This window comes from Oncorhynchus nerka, linkage group LG2 (assembly GCF_034236695.1).
Source record: "Oncorhynchus nerka isolate Pitt River linkage group LG2, Oner_Uvic_2.0, whole genome shotgun sequence".
NCBI lineage: Eukaryota > Metazoa > Chordata > Actinopteri > Salmoniformes > Salmonidae > Oncorhynchus > Oncorhynchus nerka.
This window is the reverse complement of record NC_088397.1, coordinates 24,354,949-24,371,569: the sequence shown is the minus strand read 5'-3', so window position 1 is coordinate 24,371,569 and position 16,621 is coordinate 24,354,949. Positions and strand designations below refer to the sequence as shown.

General features: G+C 39.3%; 2 protein-coding genes across 2 annotated transcripts; both read right to left on the bottom strand.

Moving 5' to 3' along the window:
* Positions 1-187: 187 nt before the first annotated feature.
* LOC115145080 (glucagon-2) lies at positions 188-3,089 on the bottom strand. Its single transcript, XM_029686328.2, has 6 exons — positions 2,983-3,089; positions 2,686-2,786; positions 2,284-2,439; positions 1,586-1,702; positions 834-977; positions 188-619 (listed from the first exon to the last, which is right to left on the bottom strand). Exons 2-6 carry the CDS (start codon positions 2,778-2,780, stop codon positions 595-597), a joined length of 537 nt encoding a protein of 178 aa, XP_029542188.1. The 5' UTR covers positions 2,781-2,786; positions 2,983-3,089; the 3' UTR covers positions 188-594.
* Positions 3,090-5,074: 1,985 nt separating this feature from the next.
* Positions 5,075-15,440, bottom strand: LOC115132937 (dipeptidyl peptidase 4-like). The gene is made up of 25 exons (XM_029665670.2): positions 15,258-15,440; positions 15,028-15,115; positions 14,385-14,477; positions 13,940-14,031; positions 13,683-13,757; positions 13,372-13,424; positions 11,405-11,477; positions 10,873-10,993; positions 10,473-10,627; positions 9,952-10,049; positions 9,598-9,739; positions 9,357-9,395; positions 9,127-9,225; positions 8,900-9,024; positions 8,632-8,756; positions 8,343-8,393; positions 8,155-8,253; positions 7,966-8,035; positions 7,546-7,740; positions 6,955-7,009; positions 6,694-6,793; positions 6,513-6,571; positions 6,317-6,389; positions 5,994-6,067; positions 5,075-5,847 (listed from the first exon to the last, which is right to left on the bottom strand). The coding sequence occupies exons 1-25, from the start codon at positions 15,258-15,260 to the stop codon at positions 5,755-5,757; spliced, it is 2,250 nt and encodes a 749-aa protein (XP_029521530.1). The 5' UTR covers positions 15,261-15,440; the 3' UTR covers positions 5,075-5,754.
* Between the last annotated feature and the right edge of the window lie 1,181 nt (positions 15,441-16,621).

Sequence of the window (16,621 nt, the reverse complement as noted above, 5' to 3'; positions counted from 1 at the left end):
GCCATGCATTTCGGTTTCAGAACCATGGACAGAGCTTCTTCGAGACGCAAAACCACAGCTTCTCAACTCTAGTCTAGTACATAAACTACGATCATTGGCACAACAGTTGAATGTCAGCACCATGAAGTGAAATAGTTTGGGATTCCATTGGTATGGATGCATGGCTAGTCAAAAACAGTACAGCAAACACAATGAAAGAGTTTAATTTTGCAGAGCAGGTTTTGATACATATAGAATAAAAAACCTAATTCACACAAATGTTACCAGATAATTTTGCACATTATATCTGAGTTTTTACCATGTTCCCTTTTTTTCAACATTACAAATATAGAAAATAATGTTAATTTATAGAAAAATATTTGTATAATTTGACAACTGATGCATAAATGCACCACAAAGTTAAGGAAGAATACATTATCTGTTTTTTTATCACATAATGTAGAGTAAACAATGTAAGTATTTCCAACATTGTATCAACGTTACAACAATGCTAAGCAGTATGGCTTTTTAGTATGGCTTTCAGTTTTTGTCAAGGCTTATCATTTGTAGCACAGTATCCAAGTTTCTCTTGAACAAGGAAGCGTTTGTCTTCTTTCAATGATCTTCTTGACGTTTGTTACTGAAATAAACAATAAACAAAATTATCAAACTGTGACACCGTACAGTAACACAGTTTAGTGTGTGAGAGTGAGATACAGAGAAAAAGAGTGTGACAACAATAAATTATTGATCAAAATAGCACCAAATTCACTCGTTTTAATCAGAGCCCCAGTGCACAATAAAGGCAGTAGGGTCCCATTTCATACAGCTTCTGGTTGTGTTCTGATGTTTACCTTTTCCCTGAGGGTTTGGAGGTCATGACCCAGAGTAAATACTCTTTGGCAGCCAAGCTGTCTAGGACCTTGTTCACGTCGCTGGTGAAGCTTCCATCTACATGTCTTCTGCTCATTGGACCATTCATGCTCTCCTCTGCAGATCTAGGTACAGTACACAAGATAACACACCCTTGTCAGTGGTTCCAAACACAATACTTCCACACACAATACTTCCATATACAATACTTCCAAACACAATACTTCCACACACAAAACTTCCACACACAATACTTCCATATACAATACTTCTGTACATGATTACCAACCAGGTTGGGTTCAACTTTTAGTCGGCCGAACACATTTTCTTCAGGAAATGTACCCTTTTCTAGTTGCGCCTTATGACTATTGGATGATTTCTGAAGTAGTGATCTGTAGCTGTAGTCATTCATTGTGTATTAGAGGACACCTTGGCTCCCTGAACAGCTGTTTGTGCACACAGTAACTGTGTAATATGCTCTCTTCCAACCCAGTCAATACAGCCATCCGAGGGGCAAATATCAATAAATGTATCAATAAATGCAGAGCATAGTTTCATGGGATTTATTGGGCACGACCACATAAAATGTCAACACAGGCCTTAAGAAAGCAGAAAGCGACGGTGTGGCAATGGATCAATTAGCTAAGTAGTTGATTATCTTTTCTCTCTCTCTTCTTCTCGCGTTAGACATGACACACAAGATGTTGGTACTGTAGGGTGAAGGGAAGCCTACTCTCGTCTGGCCGGTCCTGATTTGAGCCAGGAAACAAAGTCCTTGGCCGCCTGGTCCTGTAGGTAGGTGCTCACGTCGCTGGTGTAGGTCCCATCGGCATGGCGTTTGGATGGAGCACTAGATGGAGGTAGAGAGGAAATGGTGTGATGGACACGAAACTCCACTCAACCAATTATAGTACTGTGAAATCATTCTGGCTCAGCTAAAAATGGCCTCTGAGTTCTTATAACTGTGTTTCACTAACTTTGCTAGTAAAACATTCAAATATTGTATTTTAAGTGTATGTATTAATACACAAGTTGAGGATAAGTTGATAATGAAAATGGATGGGTGGTATTAGTTTCAAAGTGATGAGTAGTGTTAATGACGTCATGTTACTTTGTTTGACTTGGAAAGACTGTGTATATGAATATGTTGCTCAGTACTATCCTTTCTCTGTATGTATAAACAATGCCATAATATACATGGTGCTTTAGACACGAGTTTTTGGGATGAAGTTTGCATCTGTAACTTCTCCATCCAAATCTTTGATTGTTCATCTCAAGATATGCCGTATTCATCACATTAAAAGTTTAATAAAAAAAAACAGAACTGTTCTTGTTCTCATTATGAGAAATATCTTATTATTTCTCGACCCCACCGTATAATATCAGGCATGAGCCTAGAAATATATAATATTACTCTGATGAAACACTCACCCACTCCTCTTGGAGTTCATAAGCCATTGAAGAAAGTCCTGAGCCATCCTTTCTTCCTGGTATTTACTGTAGTAGTTAGAGAAGGTTCCCTCGGAATGTCTCTTCATGTTAGGCACGCCCCTCAAATCCTCCAATAGTGAGTCTGCTGTCTCTAAGCTACAGGAGAAGAATAATCTTTCATGCTGAAATTCTGCTGATAGATGCCTCATTATAGTCTAATTATGATTGACAGTTGCTGTTGGATACATGTACATGATGTGTTAAACACTAGTCATTCCGTCTGTACTCTACGTTGATACTGTACATTTGTTTTCTCTGATATGTTCTGAAAATATTTGTTCAAATATCCCATGGAGAATTGTGATCACCCCCCATGGAAAATATACAATTTTTGAGCTGAACCTTGAGTTGTCCTCAGCCTCTTGCAGAGGAACTTGCCAACTGCTCTGTACGATGACCAGGAGGAGAACACCAGCCAGGGAGTGGATGCCAAACATTGTGACCTGCAGACAGAACTACAATTGAGTAACTTAGCCGAAGACAGTCATGTCCATTTTACATTGACAAGCAAAAGGCTCCGTATCAATCATACATCCATTGACAAAAATCAAAGGTTTTGTTCACAATGGAAAACTCATACAGTTTTGAAACAGATTTTCCTAAATCAATTAAGACGTGTCCTGGATGCAAGAAACTCACCTGTTCCTGTTAATATGCGGGTAGATGAGAAGAAATGTGTGTCTGAGAGAGAGTGAGATCCTCTTCTTCAGTCCTGGTTCCTTGTGGTTGTATCTTGTTGACCTGACTGGCTGTGGGGGTCTTATATAGCATGGCCATGAGGCCAGGTCTGCTCCGGTGGCCCAATCCTCCCACTCTCCCACTCTGTTACACCCATTTGTTACTCTCAATCCATTACACATAGGGCCCCGTTTGGTTGCATTGGATTAACTCGCAATGAAACGTCTGTTTAAAATGGAAGATGTGGCATTATCCATGCGAGAAAACAGCTGTCACTTAGGTGTAGAAATCAAACAAGATGACATCCTGTCAAATAGTGTGTGTGTGTGTGTGTGTGTGTGTGTGTGTGTGTGTGTGTGTGTGTGTGTGTGTGTGTGTGTGTGTGTGTGTGTGTGTGTGTGTGTGTGTGTGTGTTTACTGTAAATGGGAAGCTGAGTCAGTGTTTGTGGATTTTATTAACTATGATAGAATCAGAGGTGGAAAATATTTTTGGGGTGTTTATACAGTACCAGTCAAACGTTTGGACACACCTACTCATTCGAGGGTTTTTCTTTATTTTTACAATTTTCTACATTGTAGAATAATAGTGAAGACATCAAAACTATGAAATAACACATGTGGAATCATGTAGTAACCAACAAAAAGTGTTTAAAAAAATCAAAGTATATTTTATTACACCCTTTGCCTTGATGACAGCTTTGCACACTCTTGGCAGTCTCTCAACCAGCTTCATGAGGTAGTCACCTGGAATGCATTTCTATTAACAGGTGTGCCTTGTTAAAAGTGAATTTGTGGAATTTCTTTCCTTCTTAATGTGTTTGAGCCAATCAGTTGTGTTGTGACAAGGTAAGGGTGGTATACAGAAGATAACCCTATTTGGTAAAAGACCAAGTCCATATTATGGCAAGAACAGCTCAAGTAAGCAAAGAGAAACAACAGTCCATCATTACTTTAAGACATGAAGGTCAGTCAATCTGGAAAATGTCAAGAAATTTGAACATTTCTTCAAGTGCAGTCACAAAAAACATCTAGCGCTATGATGAAACTGGCTCTCATGAGGACCGCCACAGGAAAGGAAGACACAGAGTTACCTCTGCTGCAGAGGATAAGTTCATTAGAGTTACCAGCCACAGAAATAAATGCTTCACAGAATTCAGATAACAGACACAATTTCAACATCAACTGTTCAGAGGAGACTGCGTGAATCAGGCCTTCATGGTCAAATTGCTGCAAAGAAACCACTACTAAAGGATACCAATAATAAGAAGAGACTTTCTTGGGCTAAGAAACATGAGCAAGTCCAAATTTTAGATTGTTGGTTCCAACCACCATGTCTTTGTGAGACGCAGAGTAGGTGAACGGATGATCTCTGCATGTGTGGTTCCCACCATGAAGCATGCAGGAGGTGTGATGGTGTGGGGGTGCTTTGCTGGTGACACTGTCTGTGATTTATTTAGAATTCAAGGCACACTTAACCAGCATGGCTACCATAACATTCTGCAGCAATACGCCATCCCATCTGGTTTGCGCTTAGTTGGGCTTATTATTTGTTTTTCAACAGGACAATGACCCAAAACACATCTCCAGGCTGTGTAAGGGCTATTTGATCAAGAAGGAGAGTGATGGAGTGCTGCATCAGATGACCTGGCCTCCACAATCACCAAACCTCAACCCAATTGAGATGGTTTAGGATGATTTGGACCGCAGAGTGAAGGAAAAGCAGCCAGCAAGTGCTCACCATATCTGGAAACTCCTTTAAGACTGTTGGAAAAGCATTCCTCATGAAGCTGGTTGAGAGAATGCCAAGAGTGTGCAAAGCTGTCATGAAGGCAAAGGGTGGCTACTTTGAATAATCTAAAATCTAAAAGATATTTTGATTTGTTCAACACTGTTTTGGTTACTACCTGATTCCAAAGGTGTTATTTCATAGTTTTGATGTCTTCACTACGATTCTACAGTGTAGAAAATAGTAAAACATTTAAATAAACCCTTGAATGAGTAGGTGTACTGTACTGTATGTACTGTCAATCCCCTACAGTAAGAATCCACAATCTAGATTTAAACCATTTTATTGAAACAGTAGACACACACACTGTAGGTACAAAGGTCTTCCAATATTCCCTTTATAAAAACATACAGTATGTTTGTACAATGTAAAATACAAAGCAATATAATGTATGGACATTCATGTTGATACCTCATAAATAAAACAGTGCAATCAAGGCCCTTTAATGGATACAAGTCAGACATGCTTAGTCACTGGCTGATCAGTTCTCACAAAGCTCTTTGGTATTTCAATATAATCACATCCTTCAAATGTAACCCCATAACTCGCAGTGAGGCTCAGAACAAACAACGATAGACCAATCCTGCTGATGTCATTGTTTTAGAACTGTATAGAGAGAGGAGAGTCGTTTGGAGTGTATGTTTGGGTACTGGCTCAAACAACTCAATTGATCAGAAAATAGGACAACATTCAATTAGATTTACATCATTTAGTAGACGTTCTTATGCAGAACTACTTCCACGAGCAATTAGGGTTAAGTGCCTTGCTCAAGGGCATATTTTTTTCACCTAGCCGGCTCGGGGATTCAAACCAGCAAACTTTTGGTAACTGGCCAAACAGTCTTAACCGCTAGGCTACCTGCTGTCCAAATGAATTGCAAATGAATTTGAGGCCATTTGGTTATCGTTCGGCAAGCATCAGGTTGGGCATCATTCGTTCGAATGGCATCAGGCGAAGCACCTCTGTAGGAAGTGACTCATGTGGGTATAGACATGCTGATTGGCTGAACCATCAAGACCATGGTCCTTGTCCGTGTACCACTGTAGTAAAGTGATAGAAAGAAGGAATAAGCACAGATCATGTGTTTATTGGAGAAGTGCTTTCATGGAGCAGGTTCATGGAGGTATAAAGCTGTACAACCACTGATTGTGTAGATAACTCATCAATCTAAAATCGAAATATTTACCATAGCCTCAAAGTCCACTTGTTCCTCAACCAGAGCTGCAGAGATCTGAGCAGCTTGCTGAAAATGGACGTTGTCTGAAACAAATAGAGAGATATAAATAACTATTTAACAGTATCCGATGTGTAGTGTTTTCCTATTCTCACATGATTTGGTAAAGCCTCAGGAAAAGTCTGCACACTGCTTAGTTAACACGTTTAGCTTCCTAAAACGAATGGGTTTACAAAGTCAAATGAATAGTCTCGACTCTAAACATTGCACGGTTGTTAATTGCACAGGTGGTGTGTTTTTACAGAACATTCCAGAAATACTAGAGGAGGCTTCACCATCTGCTGTCCCATGGACCAGAAGGTATTGCACTGATTTGAAGTTCTTAGCTCTGGCTGTCACTGTGGAGTTCTGTAAAACACATCGACATTCAGTTGTTTCCGTGGAGAGTAATACCAGTTTGGATAACACAGGCCATAGTATAAAATCATGTGTATAAATAGCCATTTAAAACGTTGGCTTTGGTACACTTACTTTGTAGAATTCAAGATTTTCAGAAGGTTGATTCATGTAACGTTCTGTGTAGATTGTATCTGAAATATTGAACGTCGGGGACATTTTATGGATCATTTGCAATGATTTACAATTAGATATTTAGCTAACATGTATATTATTGTAAATATATGAAGAACATATCAATAACAGAATGGCATACCATAATACTCCCACTTGGAAACTGGGGCAACTGCCATTCCACATTTGAAAACTCCACTCCCAGCTCCCAGAACCATTGACGTGACATACCCTCCATAGGACTATAAAACACAATGACAGCTGATCACGTTGGCCTTGAATTCAGATAAGATCAGATTACTCAAGGCACAAAGACAAGGTGATTGTACACATGCTGCATTTCATTACGTTGCACTTGATGGTTCCAACTGATCATGTGTTCAAACCTTATGCTTTAACTTACCCAACCCCAAATTGCTATTCTGCCTTTGTCGACAAAGCCCATATTGGTGAATTCTCTGAAAGAGAAAAGTGACTTGCTGTGATTGGGAACCACCATTACAAACACAAATGAATTTAAACGTGATGGTCAATTAAAAGGTGTTCTAATGGATCGTGCCCACTGATGGTCCATGGTCTAACTCTAATCTCTACTGTCCTTCGTCAGTGAGTCATCACTGTCCCTCTGACGTGAGATAAGGGAGAGGTAAGTAGTAATGTTGCATTCCAGCTGACCACATGTGACGTCTGATCAATCACATCATTAGCCTGGTGGTCAGATCTGTATGTTCTTTAACCAACACCTCTGTCACATCCGTTGTCCTGCCAGACAGGAAACATTTAGCATGAAAGTGGAGATGAAGAGGAGTTGGATAAAGCACATAAAGATCTATTTTGCTCATAAAGCTCAAACCACAATAGCCTTGGAATCTCTAAATATCCATGTAGAAATATATTGTGTTAAATCATGTTATCAAAATGTCACTATTACAGTGTGACACAGTATAATACAAAGCAAGCTGTTTGAGTCTGTTCAACCACAGTTCAACCTTACTTTGCGGCCGTTATCTGATCTTCCACTTCATAGGTTCCCAGACGTCGGTAGATGGAGTGCATTAGCTTGTCACCTTGGTAACCACTTCCCCTTCCATCGAAGCTGGCAACGATGACCTTCTCCGTGCTCGCCAGGTATGCGGCCCAGCCTAACCTGTAGCGGTAGTCTGCTTTCTGACTGCAAGGCCCTGCATACCTGGAACACAAAAGAGGAAGACCAACGTTATGGTTAGCGCCCAGAGTTTTCCCTGACCACTTGAGCTCACCAGAAAACACTGCAGACTTCTGAATTTAACTAGGGCCAAGAGTATTTCCTGCTCAAGTCATGTTGTCAGGATTAACTCCAGGCCCACTGACAGGAATTCATCATCAGATAAAGCACATCATGTATTCACAGAGGTTAATTAATTAAAATTCGTACACATCAATAAGTAAGGGGTATTTCTTGGATTTATCAAATCCAGGAGGCAAGGTCATCTGGTACCAAAGATCTGTCGGGAGAAACAGAAACATCCATCAGTGGACATCGAGCGAGGGATGTCCCATGGTTTTAATATTGGTTGAAATATTGAATTTAAGTCTAGTCGAAAAGTTTAGTCGAAAACCTTACTGAATTCCCCTTGCTTGATAAAGCCGCGTCGCATGGTGGGCATGTGGATCTCAGACAGAAGGCCTTCTAAAGCCATGTTGTCCTCAAGAACCTGCATCTCTAAACAGGGCGATGAGAAGATGCACTGTGACGTTGCTTGGCTTATATCATTTATTTCCATCACACACTAGTAAATGTAACTGGCCTACCTGAATCAGCATCCCTGTTGTCCCTGAGAGTATACAGAGGTAGTCCAGGACCTGTGGAGACAACACACATATTTAATATAGTGTGTGTCCAAACAAATGATCTAGAAGCACTACTACTACAGAAAATATCATTTTAAAGTAAATACCCCGGCTGGGATTTGGTTTAGGGATGTCACAGCACCAGTATTGCAATGACTTGACTGCACAAACACTGTTGGGATAGTGTGTGTGTAGTGTGTGTGTATGTGTGTGTGTGAGTGTGTGCTTCTATGTTGTGTGGCTGACGGACCTGAGCAGTCCATGCGGAAGAAAGAGGCATTATGGCTGAAGTAAGCTGAGTTGTATTGACACCTGTCCTCATTCAGGGTACAGGTCAGGCACTGGGTGGTGGGGGGAGTGGCTCCGAGAGTGATCCTGACACACAAACACAAACAACTGACATGATTCTATTGGCTACAAATATAGAGTGAGAGTAAGTCATAGATTATGCATGTTGGAAATTACTGAATGAGCAAGGACAGAACGAAGGCATGAAAACGAAAGAGTGATATTCTTACTTGTAAACGTTTCTCCCTCCTGGCTTGTGACCATATTGGTTGCTTGAATAGTATATGGTGTTGCTCGTCACTTTTAAAATGTCAATGACCTCCCAAGTCCCTGAGGTGACAGCTGTTGCTGTGCCCTGCAAGGACCCCATACAAATATTACAAATCATGTGTGTATCATAACCAGGTCTGGGTTACTGAGAAGGTGCATGAAGAGAAGTGTACTACTTAGTACTTACACCTGTTACGTGATGAATATGTTTATAGCCGTTATTGTCACTCATCACAATGTAAAAACCGTCTTTGTTTGCCGATAATGTAGGATTAGAAGGTGAAAACTAGAAAAAACCCAAAGATAATGTATTTATTTACAGGAATAATCCATGCTTGTTACTTTGTAAATGATGTTTTTATGGCCCAGGGATTGTGTAAACATGTTCCTATTGTTGTGTTCGTATAAAGTACATACCCGTCCAATCCAACCTGTCTTGCTTGTCATGTCAAGTTTCTGAAAACACAACAGAAAAAGTACATGATTTGATGGTTTATTGTAATTTAATTGGAAATGTATTGTTTGTCATTCCTACAGTCTGATCCGATCTGTGTGACATATTAGGACCCCAACAAGTTCTCTGAGGTAAGGGTGATGAGAGGACAGGAGGGGAGGGGAGGCGGCGGGAAAGCGTGGGGTGGGGGCGTTTATGACGTACCTCTAACGCATTCTCGATCCAGGTGTTTCCGACTATGCTGAAGTCGTAGATCTGAAAGCGGAGCTCGTTCTGTTTCCTCTTCTGCCACTGGACAGCGATGCGTTCATCCGTTACCCAGGTGACTGTGGCCAAATAGTGATCACTGTAAAAAAAAAAAACACCACTTGTCTCACAGCTTACACCTAAAATAGATTTTAAAATTCCAATGCAATGCATTTCTCTCCTACCCTTAAAAATGACAGCATTGTATAATGTATTGTGTACTACAGAGTTTCATTACCCTGCACCAACTGATGCGTTTCTCTCCTACTGAATACATTGTTTAATGTATTGTGTACTACAGAGTTTCATTACCCTGCACCAACAGAAGCTGGCACAACGACTTCTGTGATGTTTGATATGTTCGTAGTATCATACACAAACAGCTTCACCACTGGATTGGGAGTACCAGGCTAGAAAAAAATAAATTTATGCAAAACAATTACGATGAAATAAAAACAAACTTTGGGTCTCATAGGTTTCTTTCTTACAAGCAAGCACATCTTTAAAGTGTATTTTTTTAATGCCTTGTTTTATAATGACTATAGATACAGTATCAATGCATTAATATGTGCAAATACAGAGTATATGACTCAAATACACAGTCATCAAGAGAGGTTTCCGAATTGGGAAATCACAGACCAATATAATTTTATTGGGACAGCTTAGACCTGAATGTACCCTGAGTTGTGATAAAACAACATGTTTTTAACCCAGAGGCCTTATGGTCCAGAGTCCAGTTCCCTTATCAACTGCCTCAGAACCTCATGCCAATAATGACCTACTCCAGCACACTTTTTAGATACACATCAAACATACATTAAGTGTTATCTTACCTTAGGATAGGGGAAAATGACAGTGTCAGGATACTGCTCCTTCCTATACCAGGAATACTCTATGTTTTGGACCAGAGTGTCGTTAAACTCAGCATAGGCCAGATACCTCCCTCCAGGTGACCACCACATTGCCTCGTAAGAAGAGAACATTTCCTCTAACGAAACAATCAAAAAACACTGTTAGGCCTACATCAGGATGGCACATCTATTGTGTGTGTTGTGTTTGCCTGTGTGGCTTAAGCTGTTCACAGACTTCTGTGTTGTCAAAAGATAAACTTGTTCACTAGGGACTATATAAATCACACTTTACACAATTCACATCACAGTGCTGACTAATATCTACTAGTTATAGTAAGAGGTATGTAAGATTCACAGCTGCCTTCTTGTATGTAATGCTTACCCTCATACACCCAATCTGGGATGCCATTTAAAATGTTGTTGTGTTTTCCATTGGAGGTCACCTGTATGACCTTAGCAGTAGGGCTGGTCTTCACATAGACATCATTTTCCCACACAAAGGCCTGCATGTGAGAGGAGCAGAGATATGGAGATAAGTCTTAATGACTCGAGTTCCTCTTTAAACAAAGGTATAACACTGTAATATGCACACTAGTGTGGAATATGTTTTGGTTTTCCAAGTAACCTGCAGTATTATGTTTAGAGTAACAGTAACCTATTACATGTTGTCAATAAGTAATTTATTTGGAGCGTGATGAAAATGCGATTTTTGAGCATTCCAGCTTTGAACTGAAGACAAACAAAAGTACAGGTTGAATTGTTGGGTGAGTCCTATTGATGATGAGTGTTTGGAGGACGTGTTGAATTGACAGCATATGGTGGCTGACCCATAAGAGTGTAATGGGTCAGCCACCAGAGAAGCATAGTATATAAACAAGTCCAATGGTTTCTCTCAAAGTGTCCTTTTAACCTACCATTTTGTTCCCTATTGGCGCCCATGCAAACAAATGGACTCGGTGAGGGATGTCTGGTGTACTGAGAAATGTCCTAAAATGAGAATAAATAAAAACTAACAGTATTAATGTCTTTCAGTTTGACAAAACACCATATACAGTTAATTCGGAAAATATTCAGATCCCTTGACTTTTTCTACATTTTGTTACGTTACAGCTAGAGGTCGACCGATTATGATTTTTCAACACCGATACGGATTATTGGAGGACCAAAAAAGCCATTAGCGATTAATCGGCCGATTTCTATTTATTTGTAATAATGACAATTACAACAATACTGAATTAACACTTATTTTAACTTAATATAATACATAAATAAAATCAATTTAGCCTCAAATAAATAATGAAACATGTTCAATTTGGTTTAGATAATGCAAAAACAAAGTGTTGGAGAAGAAAGTAAAAGTGCAATATGTGCCAAGTTCCTTGCTCAGAACATGAGAACATATGACAGCTGGTGGTTCCTTTTAACATGAATCTTCAATATTCCCAGGTAAGAAGTTTTAGGTTGTAGTTATTATATATATGAATTATAGGACTATTTCCCTCTATACCATTTGTATTTCATTAACCTTTGACTATTGGAAGTTCTTATAGGAACTTTAGTATTGCCAGTGTAACGGTATAGCTTCCGTCCCTCTCCTCGCTCCTCCCTGGGCTCGAACCAGGAACACATCGACAACAGCCACCCTCGGAGCAGCGTTACCCATGCAGAGCAAGGGAAACAACCACTGCAAGTCTCAGAGCCAGTGACGTTTGAAACGCTATTAGCGTGCTAACTAGCCAGTCATTTCACTTCGGTTACACCAGCCTCATCTCGGGAGTTGATAGGCTTGAAGTCATAAACAGCGCAATGCTTGACGCACAACGAAGAGCTGCTGGCAAAACGCACAAAAGTGCTGTTTGAATGAATGTTTACGTGCCTGCTTCTGCCTACCACCGCTCAGTCAGATACTTAGATACTTGTATGCTTGTATGCTCAGTCAGATTATACGCAACGCAGGACACGCTAGATAATATCTGGTAATATCATGAACCATGTGTAGTTAACTAGTGATTATGGTTGATTGATTGTTTTGGATAAGATAAGTTTAATGCTAGCTAGCAACTTACCTTGGCTTACTGCATTCGCGTAACAGGCAGTCTCCTTGTGGAGTGCAACAAGAGGCAGGCCGTTATTGCGTTGGACTAGTTAACTGTAAGGTTGCAAGATTCTGTCTTCTGCCCCTGAAGGAGGCAGTTAAACCACCGTTCCTAGGCCTTCATTGAAAATAAGAATGTGTTCTTAACTGACTTGCCTAGTTAAATAAAGATGAAATAAAGGTGTAAAAAAAAAAAAAAATCGGTGTCCAAAAATACAGGTTTCCGATTGTTATGAAAACTTGAAATCGGCCCTAATTGAATCGGCCATTCCGATTAATCGGTCGACCTCTAGTTACAGCCTTATTCTAAAATGTATTAGATAGTTTGCACCTGAGCTCAATTTCGAGTCTCAGCAAAGGCTCTGAATACTTATGTAAATAAGGTATTTCTGTTTTTTATTTGTAATAAAGATTTCTAAACAGGTTTTCGTTTTGTCATTATGGGTTATTGTGTGTAGATTGATGAGGAACATTTTTTTTTATTTAATCCATTTTAAAATAAGGCTGTAACGTAAAAAATGTGGAAAAAGGGAAGGGGTCTGAATATTTTCCGAATGCACTGTAAATGCGTCCCTATGAATAATTTACAGTAAACAATACATTTTATGGCCCTCTTCAGTTCCTCTATTTGTTGAGTACTGGTGACCATTTCCTGCACTAGTCCCATGAATAAAATTAAACTCCCTATATTCTCTACACTGCATATGTAATTCTCAAAGTCAAAGGGATATTGAAGATGTGTGTATAGTACACATTTGCAGATAAGAACAGTTGAAAGAGGCTTACGAGTCTGCCAAATCATAGAGAGAATATGAAGCTGTGAAGGAGTGTCTCCATATCTGTTGAAATAAATGAAGCAAAGTATAATTAGGAATTTGATTAGTAGCACAGATCAATTACTTATATACATTAATTAATACATTAATTCAATTAGATGTATTTATTTTTACACTTTATTTATCCCTGCAGGGCAATTACTTTGGGCACATAAGTCTGATTCTGCAACAACAACCACACCACAATGACATACCACACATAGCTACTTCACAGCAGGATAGCACAACAGCAACAAATCATTAAATAGCACAATACATTACCTTAGTCCAATTGCTCTTGAAAGCAACGTATCTTTTATCAGCAGACACTACATAATCAGAGGCAGCCACTTGATCCTATTTTTCAACAAAAAAAGGAGCTGTGTTATACATGACACAAACACTCCTTCCTTCACCATGCTTACTTCCAAATATGCACAGACAGACAGACAGACAGACAGACAGACAGAGACACACACACACACACACACACACACACACACACACACACACACACACACCCATGAGGGGTATCTTACAAATGTGATGCTGCTCAGGAATTCTGAGTTGTTTCCTGTAATCAGGTCGTGAAGGAAGATGGAGCCGTCTTTTTGATGCAGATACTCATGGTCTATGAGGAGGGGAACGAAGAGAGGAGTTTAATAATAACCAACTAACTGACGTTTAAGTTGAAATATCAGCAGTGTTGCTACTCGGGTCTCTGCCTAGCACTGATGATTTAACAAAAAGCCATAGTGTGCCATTTAAATAGATGCAGTACATAGGTCTAGTATTGTTCTTTATTGTTTCTTATCATTTTTTAATGGGAACATTGTGTTGTTGGCTTATATCTAAACGTACATCCTACCGGGGAGAGAGTGTTGTGTAATACATTCCAGGCACACAATTACTGACTGGATTGAACATAACAGCCATCCACTCATTTACATACAGTTGATTGATTAGGCTTCTAGGGTGTTTTACCTGAGATCCAGCGCATGTTGTAGGATCTGGCCCTGATGGAGCTATTGAAGACATCACTGAGAGTGAACGTCCTCTGAGCCGTCACTTTTTCCTCTGAAACATGGGGCTCAAAGTTAGCATTCACTTATGTATTGTACTATACTCTATACTAGGAGGAATGTATCAGTGAAAACGACAGCAAGTCGTAGGCTACTATAATGACTCATAAGACATTTACACATGATTAAACAGGGTCTTGATAAAAATAGATACGGATCATGGGAGGAGGACTATAAGATTGTAACAGATAACAATGTAAGAGCAATGTACATTTGACTGGGTTTGTAGAGCTGCTATAACTGAGGTAAATGTGTTAGTAGGCTACACAAATGTGGTACCTGCATAGAAGATGTGATATTGTAACAAGGTCCTACATTTCTAAAGCAATAAAGGACTAGGTCTACATGTTTGTATGGCACATGGATTATGAAAAGTGTTTATTTATGCAGTGTTCTGTTACAATAATACAATATTATTATCCAGTGTATGCAATGTTCTATTGTAATAATAAAATACTTATTCTGAACATTTTTTATTTTTTTACAGTTATGGTAGGCTACAATTTAATGGGTCACTGAAAGCAACTGAAAGTGGAACCACTCACCGTTCAGATATATTGCCGTGGGCACTGCTATCAAGATGATGACGACAGCAAGCCCCAAAAGTCCCAATACCACCTTACCTATGTTATTCTGTCAAAGATGAATAGAATGATGGAAAAATGTTATGAAATAAATCGTTGTTTGAGGTATCTAGATTTGCGACACTTGTTCATCAACGAAATGTTATGTTGTATTATAAACAAATTATTGTCATTGAAGTTTTTAAGTTTACCATCCTGCCGATTTGAAGGTGGTGAATCCGTTTATATTCAAAATCACATTGACAGTAAACACGTTACCCACTAAACTGTTGAAGTGTAAATTGTGCAAAATAAAGTTCTGCGCAAGATAATTTCTGTAAAATATTATCTCAACGTCGATTATAAAGCTGGGGCAATAAAATTCCGAAGTCCAAGGTAAAGCTCGGGAAGTTTGAACGTGTCTATTTTTTTCCCCAGCGCCTGTTTTTGTGGTGAAGTTTATGGTTACTTATTGACTATTGTCGGATTGCATCCATACACAACTTTCATACACAAAACCGTTGAACAGTTGTAGAACAAGAATAGCCTTCAACACGCAAATGATTAATTGAAGGCTATTCTTGTTCTACAACGGCATCCAGACACTACATTTACAGTATTTAATTATTTTATAATTCAATCTGAATTAGGCATACATGTTTTATCTCCCTTTTTGAAGGGAATTGTTTGGGCATTTTGTAAGGCATATGTCCTTGTGAGGGCAGGGTAGTCACACATGACTCTTGAGTGAATATCAACAATAAACTGACGTTTCATGTCTCACTGCTAATGGTATAAAAACAATGTAGCCTAATTCACAACTGCGTTGGATGACACTGACGTCACAGTTGGGCGAGATCTAATGCGCTAGCATCCCCCTGCACATTGGGTCAAAGATTATCACTACTCTAAACTACTCATGGCTAATTATATTTACAAACTTCATTAATGAACTTCCTACTTGGGGTTCAGGTCAGGTTCCCCTCTTTAATCAGCGTGGGATCTCAACAGAAGTGTGAAAACAAATACCGGTCTACATTCAGATACAGTATATCTGAGAACCAAATGAGTGTATATTAAGTGTAATTTAGTGACTTTTTTATTGGCTGCTTTCCTATTAACATTTTTCTTTAGATTAATTGAATTGTCACAGTAAGCTGCAACTCAACCAAAGGTGGTGGAACGATTCTCAAAGCTTAATTCCAATTTCTGTGGTGATGTAATGCCTTTACTTCATGGTCAACAACAAAGCCCCCTCTATTTTATTCTCAAGGGTTTTACGACATTATCATCACATCTGATTTTTTACATGACTCACAATTATGATCATGACGTCAGAGGCCCCACAGCTTGTGAACTTATGCTTCTGGTTATCGGCGGATTCAACCAGTTTCTCTGCGTAGGACTTACTCCATCTCATGGACTTTGTGTGCAAGGCTACAAAAATAGATGGGGGTTACGTTAACTTTTACAACATGTCAACAGACAGACAAACAAGCAATTTTACAAGAAAAAGCTCTTTATTGAGAGACCGAGAGAGAGAGAGGGAGAGAGAGAGAGGAATACTTATATAGCT